The 16,206-nt window shown below is 40.8% G+C and overlaps 1 protein-coding gene across 1 annotated transcript in view; it reads left to right on the forward strand.

Moving 5' to 3' along the window:
• The first annotated feature begins 9,455 nt into the window (after positions 1–9,455).
• The window catches only part of LOC117450124 (acid-sensing ion channel 1-like), a 44,520-nt gene continuing 37,769 nt past the window's right edge, over positions 9,456–16,206 (forward strand). The window contains exons 1-2 of the mRNA XM_034088162.2: positions 9,456–10,528; positions 14,657–14,852. Coding sequence (XP_033944053.1) covers positions 10,167–10,528; positions 14,657–14,852 — 558 coding nt within the window. The 5' untranslated portion in view covers positions 9,456–10,166. The remainder of the gene's footprint in view (positions 10,529–14,656; positions 14,853–16,206) is intronic.

Below are 16,206 nucleotides of genomic sequence, written 5' to 3' on the forward strand. Positions count from 1 at the left end.
CCATAACCACACCAAAACAATCTACTAACCCTGTCATATTCTCACACTCCGTCAGGTCTCCCGCTAGCTTTTTCCTAGCTTCCCCCGTCCCTCTCCCCAGAAACCTCCTCTTCCAGCCCCAACCAACAAACCAGACAACACTCTCCCACCCAAACCCACAGCTACAGGTCACAAGAACCGTCCATCAAAACCGTGGCACGTTCACTGACACTCTGTAAAATGCAAACAAACTCTGAACAACAAACACCAACATTATAACCAGTCCGTTACACTTTCCCCCCTCCTCAAAGTCCCTCGTCCTCGAGGGAATAAACAAAGTCTCTCAGGTAGTTAGGGGGTCTGCGATTTCTCTGCGGCCGTGCCTGGTCTGCGGCAGGGGGAGACAGGCCCACCGTGGGGCCCAGAGTAGGGCAAGGGAAAAAAAGTCCAGGTTGTGGGGAACCAGGCAAGGTCCCCGGGTCGTGAGAGGGGGGTTGGGAAGAAGAAAGAACAGTGTCCATAGCCCCCTGTGTCTCACCACCTGATCCTGGTGGTGTCGCTGTACCCCGATAGGGTGCCAACCTGTCCCGGTGAAGAGCAACTATTCTCCCTCTCTGCTGCAGTTGGACCCTGTAGACGACCTCACTCAGTCTCTCCAGAACCCTGCAGGGCCCTTCCCAGTTGCTGTCCAGCTTTGGGCATCTGCCCTTCTTCCTCTGTGGGTTATACACCCAGACCAACTCGCTTGCACTGAAATGCCGTGCTCTAGCATGCACGTCGTAGTTCCTCTTCTGCCTTGCCCCTGCACTCTGTAGCTGGCGCCTGGCAAAGTCGTGAGCAGACTGCAACCGTTCCTGGAGTTTCCTGGCATATTCGAACCCTGGGGGGTCCACAGGAGCGTCGGGGGGTAAGCCCATCATCATCTCGCCCGGCGTGCGCATCTCCCTTCCTAACATGAGGAGGGCCGGGGAGCAGGAAGTGGAATCTTGGGTCGCAGACCGGTACGCCATCAGCACGAGGGGGACATGGGCGTCCCAGTCTCTTTGGTGTGTTGCCGTCACTATGGCAAGCTGTTGAGCCAGTGTGCGGTTGAACCTTTCCACGAGGCCATCGCTCTGTGGGTGAAGGGGTGTGGTGCGGGTCTTATGGGATCCCACTTCTGACACCAAATGTAGCGTCTCGCTACAGGAACACAGGGAGGCTTAGTTTGTCCTTTATCCGGGAGTTTATTGCACAGATCACAGGTTACTGTTGGCCATATGATAACCACACCAAAACAATCTACTAACCCTGTCGTATTCTCACACTCCGTCAGGTCTCCCGCTAGCTTTTTCCTAGCTTCCCCCGTCCCTCTCCCCAGGAACCTCCCTCTTCTAGCCCCAACCAACCAGACAACACTCTCCCACCCAAACCCACAGCTACAGGTCACAAGAACCGTCCATCAAAACAGTGGCACGTTCACTGACACAAACAAACTCTGAACAACAAACACATCAAACATCAACATTATAACCAGTCCGTTACACTGTGTATATAATTATTGTCACGATCCGTCAAGATCCGATTTTATTTTGTATTTGCGTGCATTTCTTGTTTGGAAAGTGGCACTGTACTGATAGTGGTGATTTTATTTTGGAATTCTTAGCGTGCACTTCCTGTCCTGAGAGTGGAGGTGTCCTGAGAGTGGAGGTCTGCACCGGAACTGTCCTGAGAGTGGAGGTCTGCAGGCAGACCCCTCTCCCTTTTTTAGTAGATTACGACAGGGTTTGAAATTAAGTATGTCACTGAACATTTTTACCAGTCACTTGTTTTTTTTTCTGATATCCAAACCCAGACCAATGAGACACGTCAGCACCAGACAGTAGTTTGCAACCTTATTTAGTATTCTTCTTAAAGCCCATTGAATCGGGCTAAACTCTGCACATACAACTTTATTTAAAATTCTCGAGGAGATGCCAAATGTAGGACGACATGCAAAACGACCGGGAGTATGTAATGTTCTCTCATAGACTGCGGCTGGATGTGCAAAATATGGGGTTTTAAATAAAATGTATTCCTTATCCTTTCACTGAACATTTCCTCCAGCCACTTGCATGTGTCTGCCTCTTCTGCAATCTATTTAAATCGTTTTTTGTCTCTGCAATATTATCACATCAGTCTGTCACTCTACAGCAGTGTAGTGAGAACACTAAGAAAGACGAAAAAAAACATAACTTGAGTAAATGATTTAGTTACAGCTATAGGCTAACATGTAGTAACATTATTTATTTCACAGGTAATAAGTTGTATTTCATGCTGATGCATTACAGATAGGTGATGCATCTTTCATGACATGAAGTCAATATTTTGTTTTATTAACAAAGCTTGCCTTGTTGCACAGCCAGATCCATTCTTCTCGCCAGTATCCAGCTGGGGACTGAATGTCATTGTTTATTCATGGACCAATCTAAAAGTGGCACATGTTCTTTTTCTTTGCTGTGCCTGATGATGACTTTGTTTTGGAGAGTAGCTCTGTCACACTTCTGCAAGGGTAGGACCATGCCCCTACTATTTATATGAGTAAAAGAAAAAACAACCAATTAGCTGTACATTGTTCAAACAGAGTCCAAAAATGTCCACCTCAACTTCTCGAATGTAAATAGTGTCTTGTGTTTTTAATAGTTGACGGGTTAACTTTTAGTTTTTGACTGGTGGTTGCACAAAACCAAAACAAACCGTGCACATGTGTTAACTTTGGCTCTGGGCTCTCCCTCTATTAACTTTATAGACATTTCATGGACCGGATTTCCTAGGTTTTATTAAGCAATTTTATAGACCAAAAAATTAAACCATGAATCATGCAGGAAGATATTCATATTAGTTGAAATGAAACTTTAAAAGAAGATATATGGTTTAATAATGCAATGCTAATGATAAGAACTATTAAGAAAACGGATAATATGAAATCGAGGAGGCAGACTCTGAAGGCGCTCAGGTTCATTTGTCGTACTCACTCGGGCTTTGACATTCTCTGAAATATTTAAAACGATGGCAATTTTTTCCAAAAATAAATACTGTAAATATGTTTTGGTCTGACAGTCTGTTGAATTCTTGGTAGAGTATTATTTTGTCTGCAGGAAGTGCTGCTCTCTGTCTTATTGTTGGCATATGTTGACAAAGTCTGTTTGCTCCGGGTTGCCAGATTTGTCTGCAGTCCACCGGTCTCAGCAGTGTGTATTTGGCTAAAGGGATGAATACTGCACTCATTGTTGCACTTGAAGTCAGTTTTACTCGTCGACAGGATAACTACTCAGTCCTTTGAAGCAGCTGTAGAATGTTTTTTTGCAACCAGAAAAAATAATTCAGGTGCAAGCTTAATTTTCTGAGTAACAAGGGTGAAAGAATTGCTAAATGAGAGATTGCATTGAGTTAAAGACGCTACACTGTTAGCCCGGAGTTCATATCTAATTAAATAATGAATTACAAATTACTGACATTATTTAAGTTTCATTGCATTACTATCAAATGTAAGCTTATTCTACTTGCTGACTACCAAATGTAAGCATATAATACTTACATGTGTTAGTTAAGCAATGTGTCAATAATTTTAAGTTAAGTAACTTCACATTATGAAGTTTTAGTCATGTTCGCAATGCATTATGGGAAAGAGAAGGATCTGGATGTGCCGCAGCCACGTTTCCAGCTCGCAATTTCTCAGTCGGACGCAACCCCACTTTGAACGCCGGACTTGCACCCTTTCACCGCGCTGTCTACGCTTCCAAAGGAAGGACGCTGCACGGCTGCCACTGAATCTGGTGAGTGATTTAGCTAACAGGGCTTGGTTGAATTCTCGTACTTTTGGGTGTAACACAGCCACAGGAAATATCAACTGGCGGGAACACGGTGTGGGCTTCTCTCGCATTGTTTAAGTACTTGTTAGAGGAAAATAAAATGTTAACAGACTTTGACAGTTACAGGTAAATTCGAATAATGCTGCCGTTTATTTTCTGAATTAAAGTTCCATTCGTTGGTGCGCCGTGGAACGGACTTTTTATTTTGGCGGAAGCATTACGATCATTTTTAAGTCAATTAAATCATTTAAAAATATATATTATGAATCATTTGTTTGTTTTTTAGTATGTAGCCGTGTAATAATCGGTATAATGTGCTGCTAGGTGGTCATTAGGCGGGGGGAGAATCCCCGCAGTGTGATCATGTAGCCCGCGGAGGGATCTAGATCTTAATAGCGACCACATTAAGTTTTCATTTGATTTACATCACTTAACTGCAGCACTTCTACGCTACTGCAGTCAGGCAATGTGTGTTTCCCTCGCTTTTGTTAACTTTTACTGAGCGATAGTAGGCTACGAGGTGCAGATAGTTTTAAACGGACAGTGCTGTACTTTTTTCACTTGTTCGTGTTCACTGAAAGACGTAGATTTATTTTTCACCCAGTTGCTGTTTTTGTCACCTTTCTTTTAGTCGTGTGAATCGGACACCACCCCACATTGAACGCCGCTAGAACCCTGCCACCACAGGCTGTCTCAGGCTTCCATCATAGGGAGAGGAAGGTGGCGCTTGGACGGCTGCTTTGTGCTACTACATCAGGTGAGACTCCATTTAGCTAACATTAGCACCACATTACGTTATCAGATGTTGTTGATTAACGTCCCTTAAAGGTGGGGTATGTCATTTATTTCAGAAACACTTATTGTTATATTCCATGGAATGCTCTTAACATCCAGATAGCAATGCATATATGAAATGCTTTGACAATAAATACATACAAAATGTAAATCTGTGGAAGCCGTAGCGCTGTAAAAAGCACGACCAATCATTTTAGCCGGCCGGCTAAAATAGCTGTATGGCCTACCTGCCTGTCAGCCTGAGAGGGGTCTGCCTGCAGGCGCCACTCTCAGGACACCTCCACTCTCACGGAGGTGATGAGTCCGCTCACCATGCACTTTGGGTCGGCCTTGGGCAGGCCTTTTGAACCCCCCATCCTGGTTCTCATAATAGTTGACGTAGCCATTTTTCGCTCAAACCATGGAGGAATGTAACGGGGACTCTGCCCGCTTCACGAGTGCCTATTTTCGGACACTTTTTGTCACTTTTCCCCCTATTTTCCCCGGTTTTATTAATTTTTCTTTTTTTGGCTATTTCACCCGGTTCCTTCTAACGGGGACATAGCCCGGTCTCGGGTGTCCCCCCACGGCCTGTGTCCAGCCGTTCCCCCCCTCCCCCACTCATCCATATATTAACCGATTTTGACAATTCTTGTTGCATTTTTGTCCTCTCGGTTCCAGGCTGAAACCTCCCCAAGTTTGTTTGTCCTTTTGTGTTCTAAATGTAATGTTCATAAAATGTAGTTATATCCTCATACCTACTTACATATCTGATTTTATTAAGATATTACTGTGAGAAGTGCACAGAGGCATCTTGAAAAATCAGATGGTGAAGCACGCAAAAGCTGTCTAAATAAAAAATGCACTTATTTGTTTCACCAAGGATGATTTTATTTGACAGTTTTACATGGTTTGTTCTCTTTTGTGTTTCAGGTTTATTGCGAGTTCAACAGAGTGGTGGGGAAAAATCTCAAGGACAACTTCTTCGATGCACTTGACCGTTTCTCTCCGAGCCTGATGGACCTCTTTAGGAAGAAGAAGGGTGTCACTGGCCAATTTCTGTCTGAGCTTTTAAGTCAGACAAAGGTGGGTTTACTTAACATCTGTCTACCCAATCTCTTTCCTCTCTCCTTGTTCCTCTTCTGTCCCTTTGACTTCCTTCTCATCTCTTCTTTTCTCTCATTTGCTGCTCTTGTCCTGTCAATTTAATTGCATCTCTTCATGTGTCATTGTTTCCTCTTTTCCCTTGTTCATTTTGCTTTGCTCTCTTGTTTTGTTTCCTATTCTATTCTTTGGTCAAGAAGAAGTTATGTTCTCTCCCTTTTCTATTCTCTCCCATCATGTCATCTCCTTTTGTCCTCTCCTTTACTTTCAACTATATTTGAAATAAAGTCATTGTGTAGAGTTTGTAGAATGTATTTGATGAATGTATGACCATTCTTTGTTATCTCCACTATATTCCAGACCACTGAGCCAACAGACATCAGATGCCTTTGTGTTCGGGGACTGCCAATCATCTTGGGAGATGAGATGAGCCTTCTGCCTTCTTCAAGACCTGCACCGTAAGTAACTTTAACCCTTGTGTTATGTTCACATTTTGAACCCTTTGGGAATGTTCGGGTCAAACTGACCCGGGACATTATTCAGGGTTTAAATAAAATATGAAATCATATGAAATATGATTCAGTTTTTTAAATACTCTTTGCTATATAACATTTAACAATGTAAGTGTCCATACAAATATAATTTATGTAAGAAAAAATACACTCTAAGAAAAACTAGGTTTACATGTTCATGCTTTTCTAGGAAAAATGCAAATGAAACATTTTTTCATTAATGTTATTTTTTGTAATCTTTGTCTTATGATAATCAAAGCCTTCGAGGAAATATAGCAATTGAAACACAAGAATCACACATCCAAATGGATTTGGCTTCGAAATATATATAGATGATGAAACATCCATATAAATGACGGAACAGATATAAACACAAAGCAAATCCAAACAATTAACAGTCACTGTTCATAAAATACAGTAAATCCAAAAAATACATATATTTTGGCCATTTTGCTGGTAGATAATTTTAGTTCTGCACTATACACTGTAATGTGAGGTTATGTGTCTGTTTAGTCCTTCCTCCAGCGTGCAGGTACGAGGGGGACAGTTAGAGAATATGTTTATAATGTTCTGGAATAGTTTTGTGCACACACTACAAAGGGTAAAGATCAAGGGAGTGTCTGTGTGTGTCCTTCATAATAAATAAGCCTAACACCTAATGTGTTGTAGGTGAATAATGAAGATTGTCTGCATCAAATGTTCACAAATTCATAGCAGCCAAGCTACATACAAAACCATATTTGGTGCACAATTTGTAACTAGTACTTGAAATGTACAGATCCACGTAAGGCCAATTTAAGGCCCAGATTGTCCTTTTATTTATTACTTTTGGTTTTTATGTTGTATGATGCTTTTCATTATAAACAGTGGAAGCTACTTTTTGGTGGACGATGTAGAATTATATGTCAATCTCTTTATTTCTCTGTTAGGATGCGGCTGATAAGGAGGTGTACAGTCAAACTCCACTGGGAATCCTCTGTGTCGGAGAAAATCCGCAGCTCAACCCATCCAGTGTGGCAATCGTCTTGGAGGGGAATGTGGTGATGGATGGACCGGCTAATCTGCCTCAGGCCTTCTGTGTCCTGTTCAGACTCATTTATGCCCTGCAATTGGAGTACCCAAAGTGCATGAAAAACACTTTCCACTTTGTTCAGCAGGTGATGTTGAAGCTTGGTAAGGTTGAGCTGGCACCCAAAAATCAGCTTACGGGTTTCTGAAAAGTTGGCTACTTCAATATTGCATTTTGTTGTTGCATGTTTGCACTGTTTGACCTCTTGTTGGCATTTCCATTTGTGTTTTATTCTATAAACTACTGACAACATCTCTCCCAAACTCCAAACAAAGAAGTCATTTAGAGCATTTATTTGCAGAAAATACTTTTCTGGTCAGAATAACAGAGAAAATTCTGTGTTTTCAAACCTCAAATAATGCAAAGAAAACAAGTTCTTCATTATTAAACGACACAATACTAATGTTTTAACTTAGGAAGAGCTCAGGAATCAATATTTGATGGAATAACCCAGATGTTTCAATAACCGCTTTCAATGCGTCTTGGTTGCTCGCCACCAGTCTGTCACATTGTTGCTGAAAGACTTTATGTCTCTCCTGGCACACAAAGCCAAGCTGCTTGATTTGTTTGTGCCAGGAGTGGCTTAATAAGTGACCCAACAGCAATGTGAAAGGTGTTGCAGAGCAGCCAAGGCGCATGAAAGCTGTGATTGAATATCTGGGTTATTCCACCAATTATTGATTCCTGATCTCTTCCCATGTTAAAACAATAGTATTGTGTTGTTGAAAAATGAATTTTAAATAGTTTTCTTTGCACTATTCGAGGTCTGAAAACACTCCATCCTTTTTGGTTTCTTTGAACATTTGGTATTTTTTGTAAATAAATGCTCTAAATAAGAATATTTGGAGTTTGGGATAAATGTTGTCAGTCATTAATTTATAGAATAAAACACAAATGTTAATCCAGTTTTTACAAACAGTAAAACGAGAGAAAGTTATAATTTTAAAGAGGTCTCTTAATTTTTCAGAGCGATATATATCTGTTTATATATATATATAGAGAGAGATTGCTATGGTTTAATGTGAAAATGTATGGTACAATATTTTTGCTACAGTTTTTATAAGATGCTCAATTTCATTGTATCCAAGTTTTAATAAAAGGTAAAACTTTATTTTTGTGTCTTTTTCTTTTTTGTAGTTGACGGAATAAAAAATATAAATACGTAATGTAACCACTTTCAACTAAAAATTCTAAGTTATATAATTGGGCAAAGCAATTGATATTACACAATATTTTAAGTAAAATCAACTTCACATGAAGTGCATTGTACTTCAAATAACAATTCCAGTCCTTGAATAACTTAAGTTAAATTCACTCAAGTTTTCCTAATGCGTTACTTAAAAAATAGAAAGTGGTTGACTTAAAAATGTAAGTGAAATCAACTTGACATGAAGTGCATTGTACTTCAAATAACAATTAAAGTCCTTGATTAATTTAAGTTTAATTTACTCAAGTTTTCATAATGCTTTACTTACATTTTTAAAGGCAACCACTTTCCTCTATTTTTTTAAGTAGATTCAACTTAACGGGGCTTACAGTGTAGTGGAGCAGATGCTTGCCCGGTCGTGACGAAATGCCCATTTGAAAGATGTCATGCATTCGTGACATTTTGGATCCATTGTTTTCAACCCAACCTGATTTCACCAGAATGCGTGACTCCACCACGACTCTGGTGAGATCAGGTTGATTGTTTTTGGAGTTTGCCTATAGGAGGACTCAAATCAGGATATCTTGCCCTCTGCTAATGAGTTTTGACCTTTCATTCTCAAATCCATCCCTCATGAGACCCCAGCTTTATGGAAGTGCAATTCTAAATTGCTGTTTTACCCCTTTGATGTATTGCTGAATTGTCTTTCTCTTGGTATTGTCTGTTAAGATCCAGATGGTGTTGGAGTTTTTTTCCCCTAGTGGTGTTTTATTTCCTTCTTCTTGCGGCAATTTCTTTCTTTTTATTGGTCTGTATCCAGTGTTTTCCCTTTCACCAAGACATTTTGTATGGTGCTTTCCAATAAATCAAAACGACAGAAATGATAGCACTGTCCACCACATGGCACACACTCTCTGATTCTGTCTCTGTCTTTCTCTCCGTGTTTTCACTCGTGCTGCGGTTTTGTGTAGTGAAGCTGTGAAACTACAGTAAGTCACTCACAGCAGGGCGTCAGTCCACCCTCCTCTCCCCTCCTCCTGTCCACTGCCGATGCTGCCAGGCAGAAACAAACGCGAGCAGAGAAAAAGCTCACGACTCTTCTCCACCGACCAGAATAACCAACCGTCTGATCCCACAGACGTTTTCTCATTCATGAGTAGAGAAAATCTCCTGTCTTGACCTGAAAACCTACGGATTAAAAAATGACTTGCGCAGCTACAGAGGAACTCTTAATAAATGAGCTGAAGTGTCCAAAGGATTTCTTTCTCTTCTCGGTCTCCGGGTTTCTTCTTGTTGGCGTGCAGTGATGTTGCGTGCTTCACTGGACTCGAGCAGCGTATTCGCAGGCTGATGAAACACGTTGTCATTCCTTTGTATTTGCTTTACTGCAACCCAGTGAGAAACCTGCAAAACATCAGAGTGTAGTGCATTGGTGATGGACATTCGACATTTGGGTTATACAAGCTTTTGCATGCCTGCTTCTGTGAATGCATCACTCCTGCTCACAGTTCCTGATCGTCTGACTTTATAAAGAGCGGCGGATGCTCACAATGTTTCCCCATCTGTCTAAATGAGGCATGGCGACCAAACTGCGCCAAGTCCAAGAGTGCGTGTCTTTACGTTCACACCTGTTCGGATGGATAATGACAGTTTATGCTACAGGTGAATGAATATCGGCTCTGTTTCTCCTGACAGCGAGTGTGTTGAAGCGGTTTTCTGACCGTTCAGATCGAGCTTGTTGCTCAGTGATAATGGATCTCAAAGTAGAAACCGAAGAAATGGACACAAATCAACCTCCACCCATAGAAGTTTTTGCGAACAGCTCGACCCTGCACGGAATCTCTCACATTTTCACATACGAGAGGTTCTGCATCAAACGCTGCCTGTGGGTCGTGTGTTTCTTGGGGTCTCTGACCTTCTTTCTGTTTGTGTGCGTGGACCGGATCCACTTTTACCTAGAGTACCCGCACGTCACCAAACTGGATGAAATCACGACCCCGATCATGACGTTCCCCGCGGTCACCTTCTGCAACCTGAACGCGTTCCGCTTCAGCCGCGTGACGCAAAATGACCTGTACCACGCGGGGGAGCTGTTGGCCCTGCTCAACCAGAGGTAACACACAACTGTTTAAATTTTGCTAAATGAATACCATAATTGATGTGGAAAGCCTTCTTGAAATGCATTCTCTCGTTATATCAAACATGTCCTTCTAAACTTGCCCCAGATGGGCCTACATCAAAAAGTGTAATATTGCCAATATCAGTGGTTTATAAACACATCTAATCAACTGTGCTGTAGTACAAACTTTAGTTACATGTAATGTTGTTTAGTATTTCTATGTTATGCCACTTTATACTTCCAATTAATAATACTTAAGAGGGAAATATGTATAATTTTGTATTGTTTCTTGACAGCTTCTTACTAGATATTCAGCACAAAATCTGTAAATGTGTTGTAAATTATGTTACAGAATCAACTTGACCTAAAATGTAAATGTTAAAATAAGCAACACGTCGACTAGATTAACCAAAAAAGTCTCCTTACTGCATCAATTGTATGCTTTTGAGTAATATCTTCAATACAGGGCATTTACTTTAATGTTGTATTTTTACTTTTATCTCTGATCTGAATACTTCATCCACTGACAGCTGTGTCTCACTTATTCAACAAGCTCCAATAGGTTCTACCTTGTTGAGTCATTCAGGGCTTGGAGAGCAGGCTTGTAATGAACTAACTGAGGCATTATAATCGGAGAATGGCAGCCGTCGCGGGTGCAGCTGAGGGCTCTGGATGCCAGAGCTGCATGTTCTGTATGCTCAGGAGAAAAAATATGCTTCCTTTGATCTTAACTGAAATGGCAGGTGCTCTGCGTATCTTTGTCAGTTGGGCTTTTGTTTGTTTTCTGTAACTTTAACAGAGCTGCAGGAAACTCCCCTAATGCATGTTGAATCCACTGAGCTGTCAAAGAGTTGACCTCCCTGGTTAAAGTTGATTTACATCATGCAGATGGCTGTCCTATAGGGGCAGAGGAGAAAGGGGAAAGAACTGACAGATAGAGAAAGAGGCTATTACTAAACATGACTTAAAAGCTGCTTGATTAACCTGTTGCTCTCCTTGTGTTGTTATAATATATGTCGTAGTGTCAACAGAGGCTCCTACAATGAAACCAATCATCAATCTGGTGTTCTTTGTTGCATTTAGACCAGTGCCTGTCATCTGAGAGCTCAACAACTCTTCTCAAATGATGTGATTCTGGCAGGCTGTCAAAAGAGATGAAGGACAGCGCAGTGACGAAGGCCTCTGATGGCCCTTTTATGAGCCAACTTCTATCCTAAATCTTTAATGAAGATCCCAGACTGAACACTAAAATTAGATTGTTTACTGTGGTGCTGGTAGCCAGGCAGCGGTTGGCAAGGAAGAATTTTCAAAGTTGGAGACCAAAGAGATAGGATATAGAAAGATAGGGCTGAGTTTCCTTCTCCGTGTATTCATCCCAACTCTCACACGCTGAAATAGGTTTAGTGCTCATTATCCTGCCTCCCTTGGCAAGGTAGGCAATGCAACGGCACACTTAGCTGTTATACCCCCGGCCAGAAATGAAAGTGCTTGTGGCATGAAATCCATTTAAGACTATTCTCCACCCACTCCCCATGTTTAAAGTCAGTGGTCTGGGAAATGTCTTGTGGCATGATATTTAAGCTGCACACATCCCGAAGTGTCAGCATTTGCCGATCCCGTCGGCTCGTTCTTATGGGATTGTATCTCATAAGTGCCTTCGTGGCAGGTTTGTCCATTACACAAACAAAGGGGAGCAAGTCCCTCTCCTCAATTAAGTTATCTTTCAATCAAACAAAAACCTTCTCTGCCTCTGCACGAGGGAGGTTTAGCTTCATCTTAATGTCACAAAAATAATCTATGGACTAATTTCCAAACTTTAATGAGACTAGCAGCGTTTATGTAATGCTTACAATATTTCATTTGGTGTGAAATGTTCCTTTGCCCTTGTGAAAATGAAAATGAAAAGGGTTACTTATATGTTTTGCAACAGATGTAATAGTATAATTTCATATTTTACATACAAGTTCATCTCATTCTTATTACTGTATTGCACACAAACACACAGGTTGCAGTAATAGTGTTTTTCACAACATCAATAAAAGACTATTTTCCTACAAGAGTGGCCTCATTCATATGAGACATTTTCATTCGAGGCAGTGCTCTGAAAAAAAAACTCCCCCAATTTGCTCTTTGGTTAGTCCATTAAAATGGTGACATTTTTAATAATAGCACAGAGGGAGATCGCAGCGAGGGTAGAGGCTGGCCACATTTATGGCTATTCTGCTCTCTTTTGATACGAGTCAGCGTGGTCAGATTCTTGCGAGCTCCATTAAATGGAAAGAACATTTCCACTGATAATGCTGAGTGTTATGTGGGTTGCCTGGCTCCCCGCTCACATGCTCACAGGCCTGTTATCCTTAATGTAGTGAAAAGAAAAGAAAAGGCTACGTCTGGACATAATGAAATATCACAGCAGTGGAACTGAATACCATGCTATCAATAATGTAATGAGATTTGAGGCTTAGCTGTTACAGAAAACCATTCGGAGCGTATTATTAGGGATGAATATATGATGAAGCGAGGAGACAGTCCATTTTCATTTATTTAATAATCAAATACATTCAAAACAATCACTTTAATTAACTAACCAGGAGAAAGCATTTTCAGTATTACAATCGATATATGCATATTCATTAAAAGTATATTTTATATAAAAAACAAACCTTCTGGCATTGCTTCACTCACTGGACACTACCTGTTCTTCACCAAACCACAGATGCATTAGAGATTAGATGGTAAACATACTGGATCATTTAGCAGCTGAAGAGTTATATGTTTTTCTCAGGTTTTGGTAGAATTGAAAATCCCCAAAAAATCAGAGCTCGAAGAAAGTGAATAAACTTTATTTACCAGGCGATCAGAAACATGATGAATGACATTGTTGCTCTTAAACTGCTACAGTAGTCAAAAGGCACCTGGTTGCTAACAAATGCACCTTATTGACCTAAATAAGTGAGGATTTCTTCAAAGTTGAGCGTGAAACAAAGTAGTGGGTTTATTGCAGGTCTGAAAACAAAATACAGCAGAGGCTGAACCAAAGTATTGGACAATATTGCACTAGAGGAAAACATTCTGGGATCACCAAAGTGATTACAACTTCCTGAGGGGGACACAAGTGTCTGAACCAAAGTGCAAGACAAACGATCCAATAATGGCGGCACTGGAGGTAAAGTCAAAGCATCACAAAACTAATTAGAAAACATTGTCTGGGAAACATTAAAGTGTGTGGGAATCCATTATTGGTTTTCCGCTGGATAAGTTAAAAGACTGCTAGTGGCGGTAGAATAAAAGCAGAGAGATTTCCAAAGTCTTTAGGGTTCATCATCATTGTCTAACCATCAGGTAGTTGCCTATTTGTCTGCCCTCTTTGGACCAAGGCACATTATCTCTAATGATACCTCAAAACAGCATTTAAAGCATCTACAGCTGCTTGTACTTATTTAGTTCTTGGCATGTTGATCAAACTTAATGTTTGTAACTTGTTTTGAAAGGAGTGACAACAAAAAATGAGAAGAGATAGTTGTCAGTGAATTTTCTTAAAGTCAAAAGAAACACGATCCCCCTAACCAAAAAAGACAGAAGATTATCTTTCTTCTTGCCATATATTTTTGAATAGTGTAGGCAGACTTGCTTTTAAGGCTGGAGTTGAAGTGTAGCCTAAAGCTGCTGCTGCTGCATCGACAGTGAATGGACGACTACCTTTATGGGCCCTTACAGCTCTTGTCTTAACATTTGTATGTACTGTACAATAAAGTGTTACACTCTGGTAGTGCCATCAGTTCAGAGCCAGAAAAGGCCATCAACCCACTTATAGAATTGAACTGTCTGTTTTCTGTCTCCTGTGATTCATTCTGGATTCTATTATGTTTAGCTTTAGTTGAGAGGAACAAAAGTTCACAGATAAAGACTCATAAACCTTCTGGAAGTGTGCAGAAACGAAATTCAAGGCTGAAATGGACTTTATATTAAGTCTACTTTATCACCGGGTCGTGATTATTCATAGTCAAGACGTCCCGGTCAAGGAAATTCCTCCTTCCGTACCAACCTACGGGGCATAAAATGTGCACTTGAAATGTGTGAAATACTTCTTTGACCTCTCTGTCTGTCTATCTATTTTTCCAGGTATGAAATCAGGGACATACATCTCGTGGAGGAGAGTGTCCTGGAGAGCCTGAAGGCCAAAGCCGATTTCCTTCATTTTAAGCCGCGACCCTTCAACATGCGTGAATTCTACGACCGCACCGGCCACGATATCAAGGACATGATGCTCGCCTGCCGCTTTCATGGCACCGAGTGCAGGGCGGAAGACTTCAAAGTGGTGAGTTTTATCCCGAAAGGATTTTTATCCAATCATAATTAAAAGGGATAAGTCTGGTGGTTGTCTTCAAATACTGTTAAAAGCCAAAACCCCAAATGAGTTCATAATGCTAACAATTATTGTCTGTGTAGCCAAAGCCTGATAAAGCTTGTTAAAGTCAAATAAAAATGTTAATACTGCAGACTTTTGTGAAAGAAATACAAACTTTAATGATAGTGGAGCAATTGTGCACATTTTTCAGAAAGGAAAAATCTTCTTTTTACTATTTTAGGGCAGCGCTCAAAATTCACATAGCAGTTTAACATCAAAATATCCTTTGTATAAAAGTGTTGGAAATTCAAATGCTATTGGAAATATTGCACTTTTGCAGTTAATTTAGTTGGAGATAGTAGTCCCCAACAAATACACACAATTTCACTTACGAAAATGTTGTGAACTGATTTTAATTATGTATGTCCTCAGTAGGAACAAATAAGCTTGGAGTTGAGCGCTACAGACCGGTACGTGCAAAAGTATCGTGAGCTGGACTAACACATCGTTAGTCTTTTCATGGGAAAGAAAGATATGAATGATCGCAGCCTTGTTCGAATATTCTTTTAGTTTAGTTTGGATAGTAGAGTGCAGCAACACACACAATGTATAACATATAGGATTATCTATTTATAGAGGGTTAAAGAACGATAAACCCCCCACGGCAAAATAAATAGCAAACCTGACATGTTGTTTTTCGACCTCGGAGTCCTGCGGTGTGTTTCTGTCCGGATGCTGCTGGGTTGAATCGAAGCCCTCTCTGTTGTTAATCTGTCACTGTATATGTTGTCTTTGTGAACATGTATGTCTCTTATTCCCAGACCATTTATAATACAAAAGCAGACATGCACTTTTAGGATTTAGTCTTCCTTTCTCTTGTTTTTCATGATAACGTTGGTGTGTGTTCATATCAGTATGCGTACCAAAATATGTTTTGAATCTGTGCAGACAAGTCCTTGTTAAAATGTATGATCAAACAATTTGTTGAGCTTTTTCATTACGTATTTAAATCCCCACTGCTCTGAGTCAAGGTTTAAATCTACCTTTTCGTCTTTTACTTATCATTTTCTTTTTGCAAAACAAGGTAAGGGTTAGCACCGCACTTCAACCCATGAGGTGAAGAGATGTGGATTCATGCAGTGGAGCTGATCAGAGAAACACTGGCATTGTGTGTGAGTGACTGATGCTCATAAGTTTTCCCTGCGGCAGAAAGTAGAGCCTGTCAGCGTCAGACGTGGTTTTCCGTGGTTCATCGATCCTTCCTCACAGCAGGCTCACTGAATATTGAGATTGGATTACGTTAAATGCTAGTTTATCTTTCCCC

The sequence above is a fragment of the Pseudochaenichthys georgianus genome, chromosome 7 (genome assembly GCF_902827115.2).
Source record: "Pseudochaenichthys georgianus chromosome 7, fPseGeo1.2, whole genome shotgun sequence".
Taxonomy (NCBI): domain Eukaryota; kingdom Metazoa; phylum Chordata; class Actinopteri; order Perciformes; family Channichthyidae; genus Pseudochaenichthys; species Pseudochaenichthys georgianus.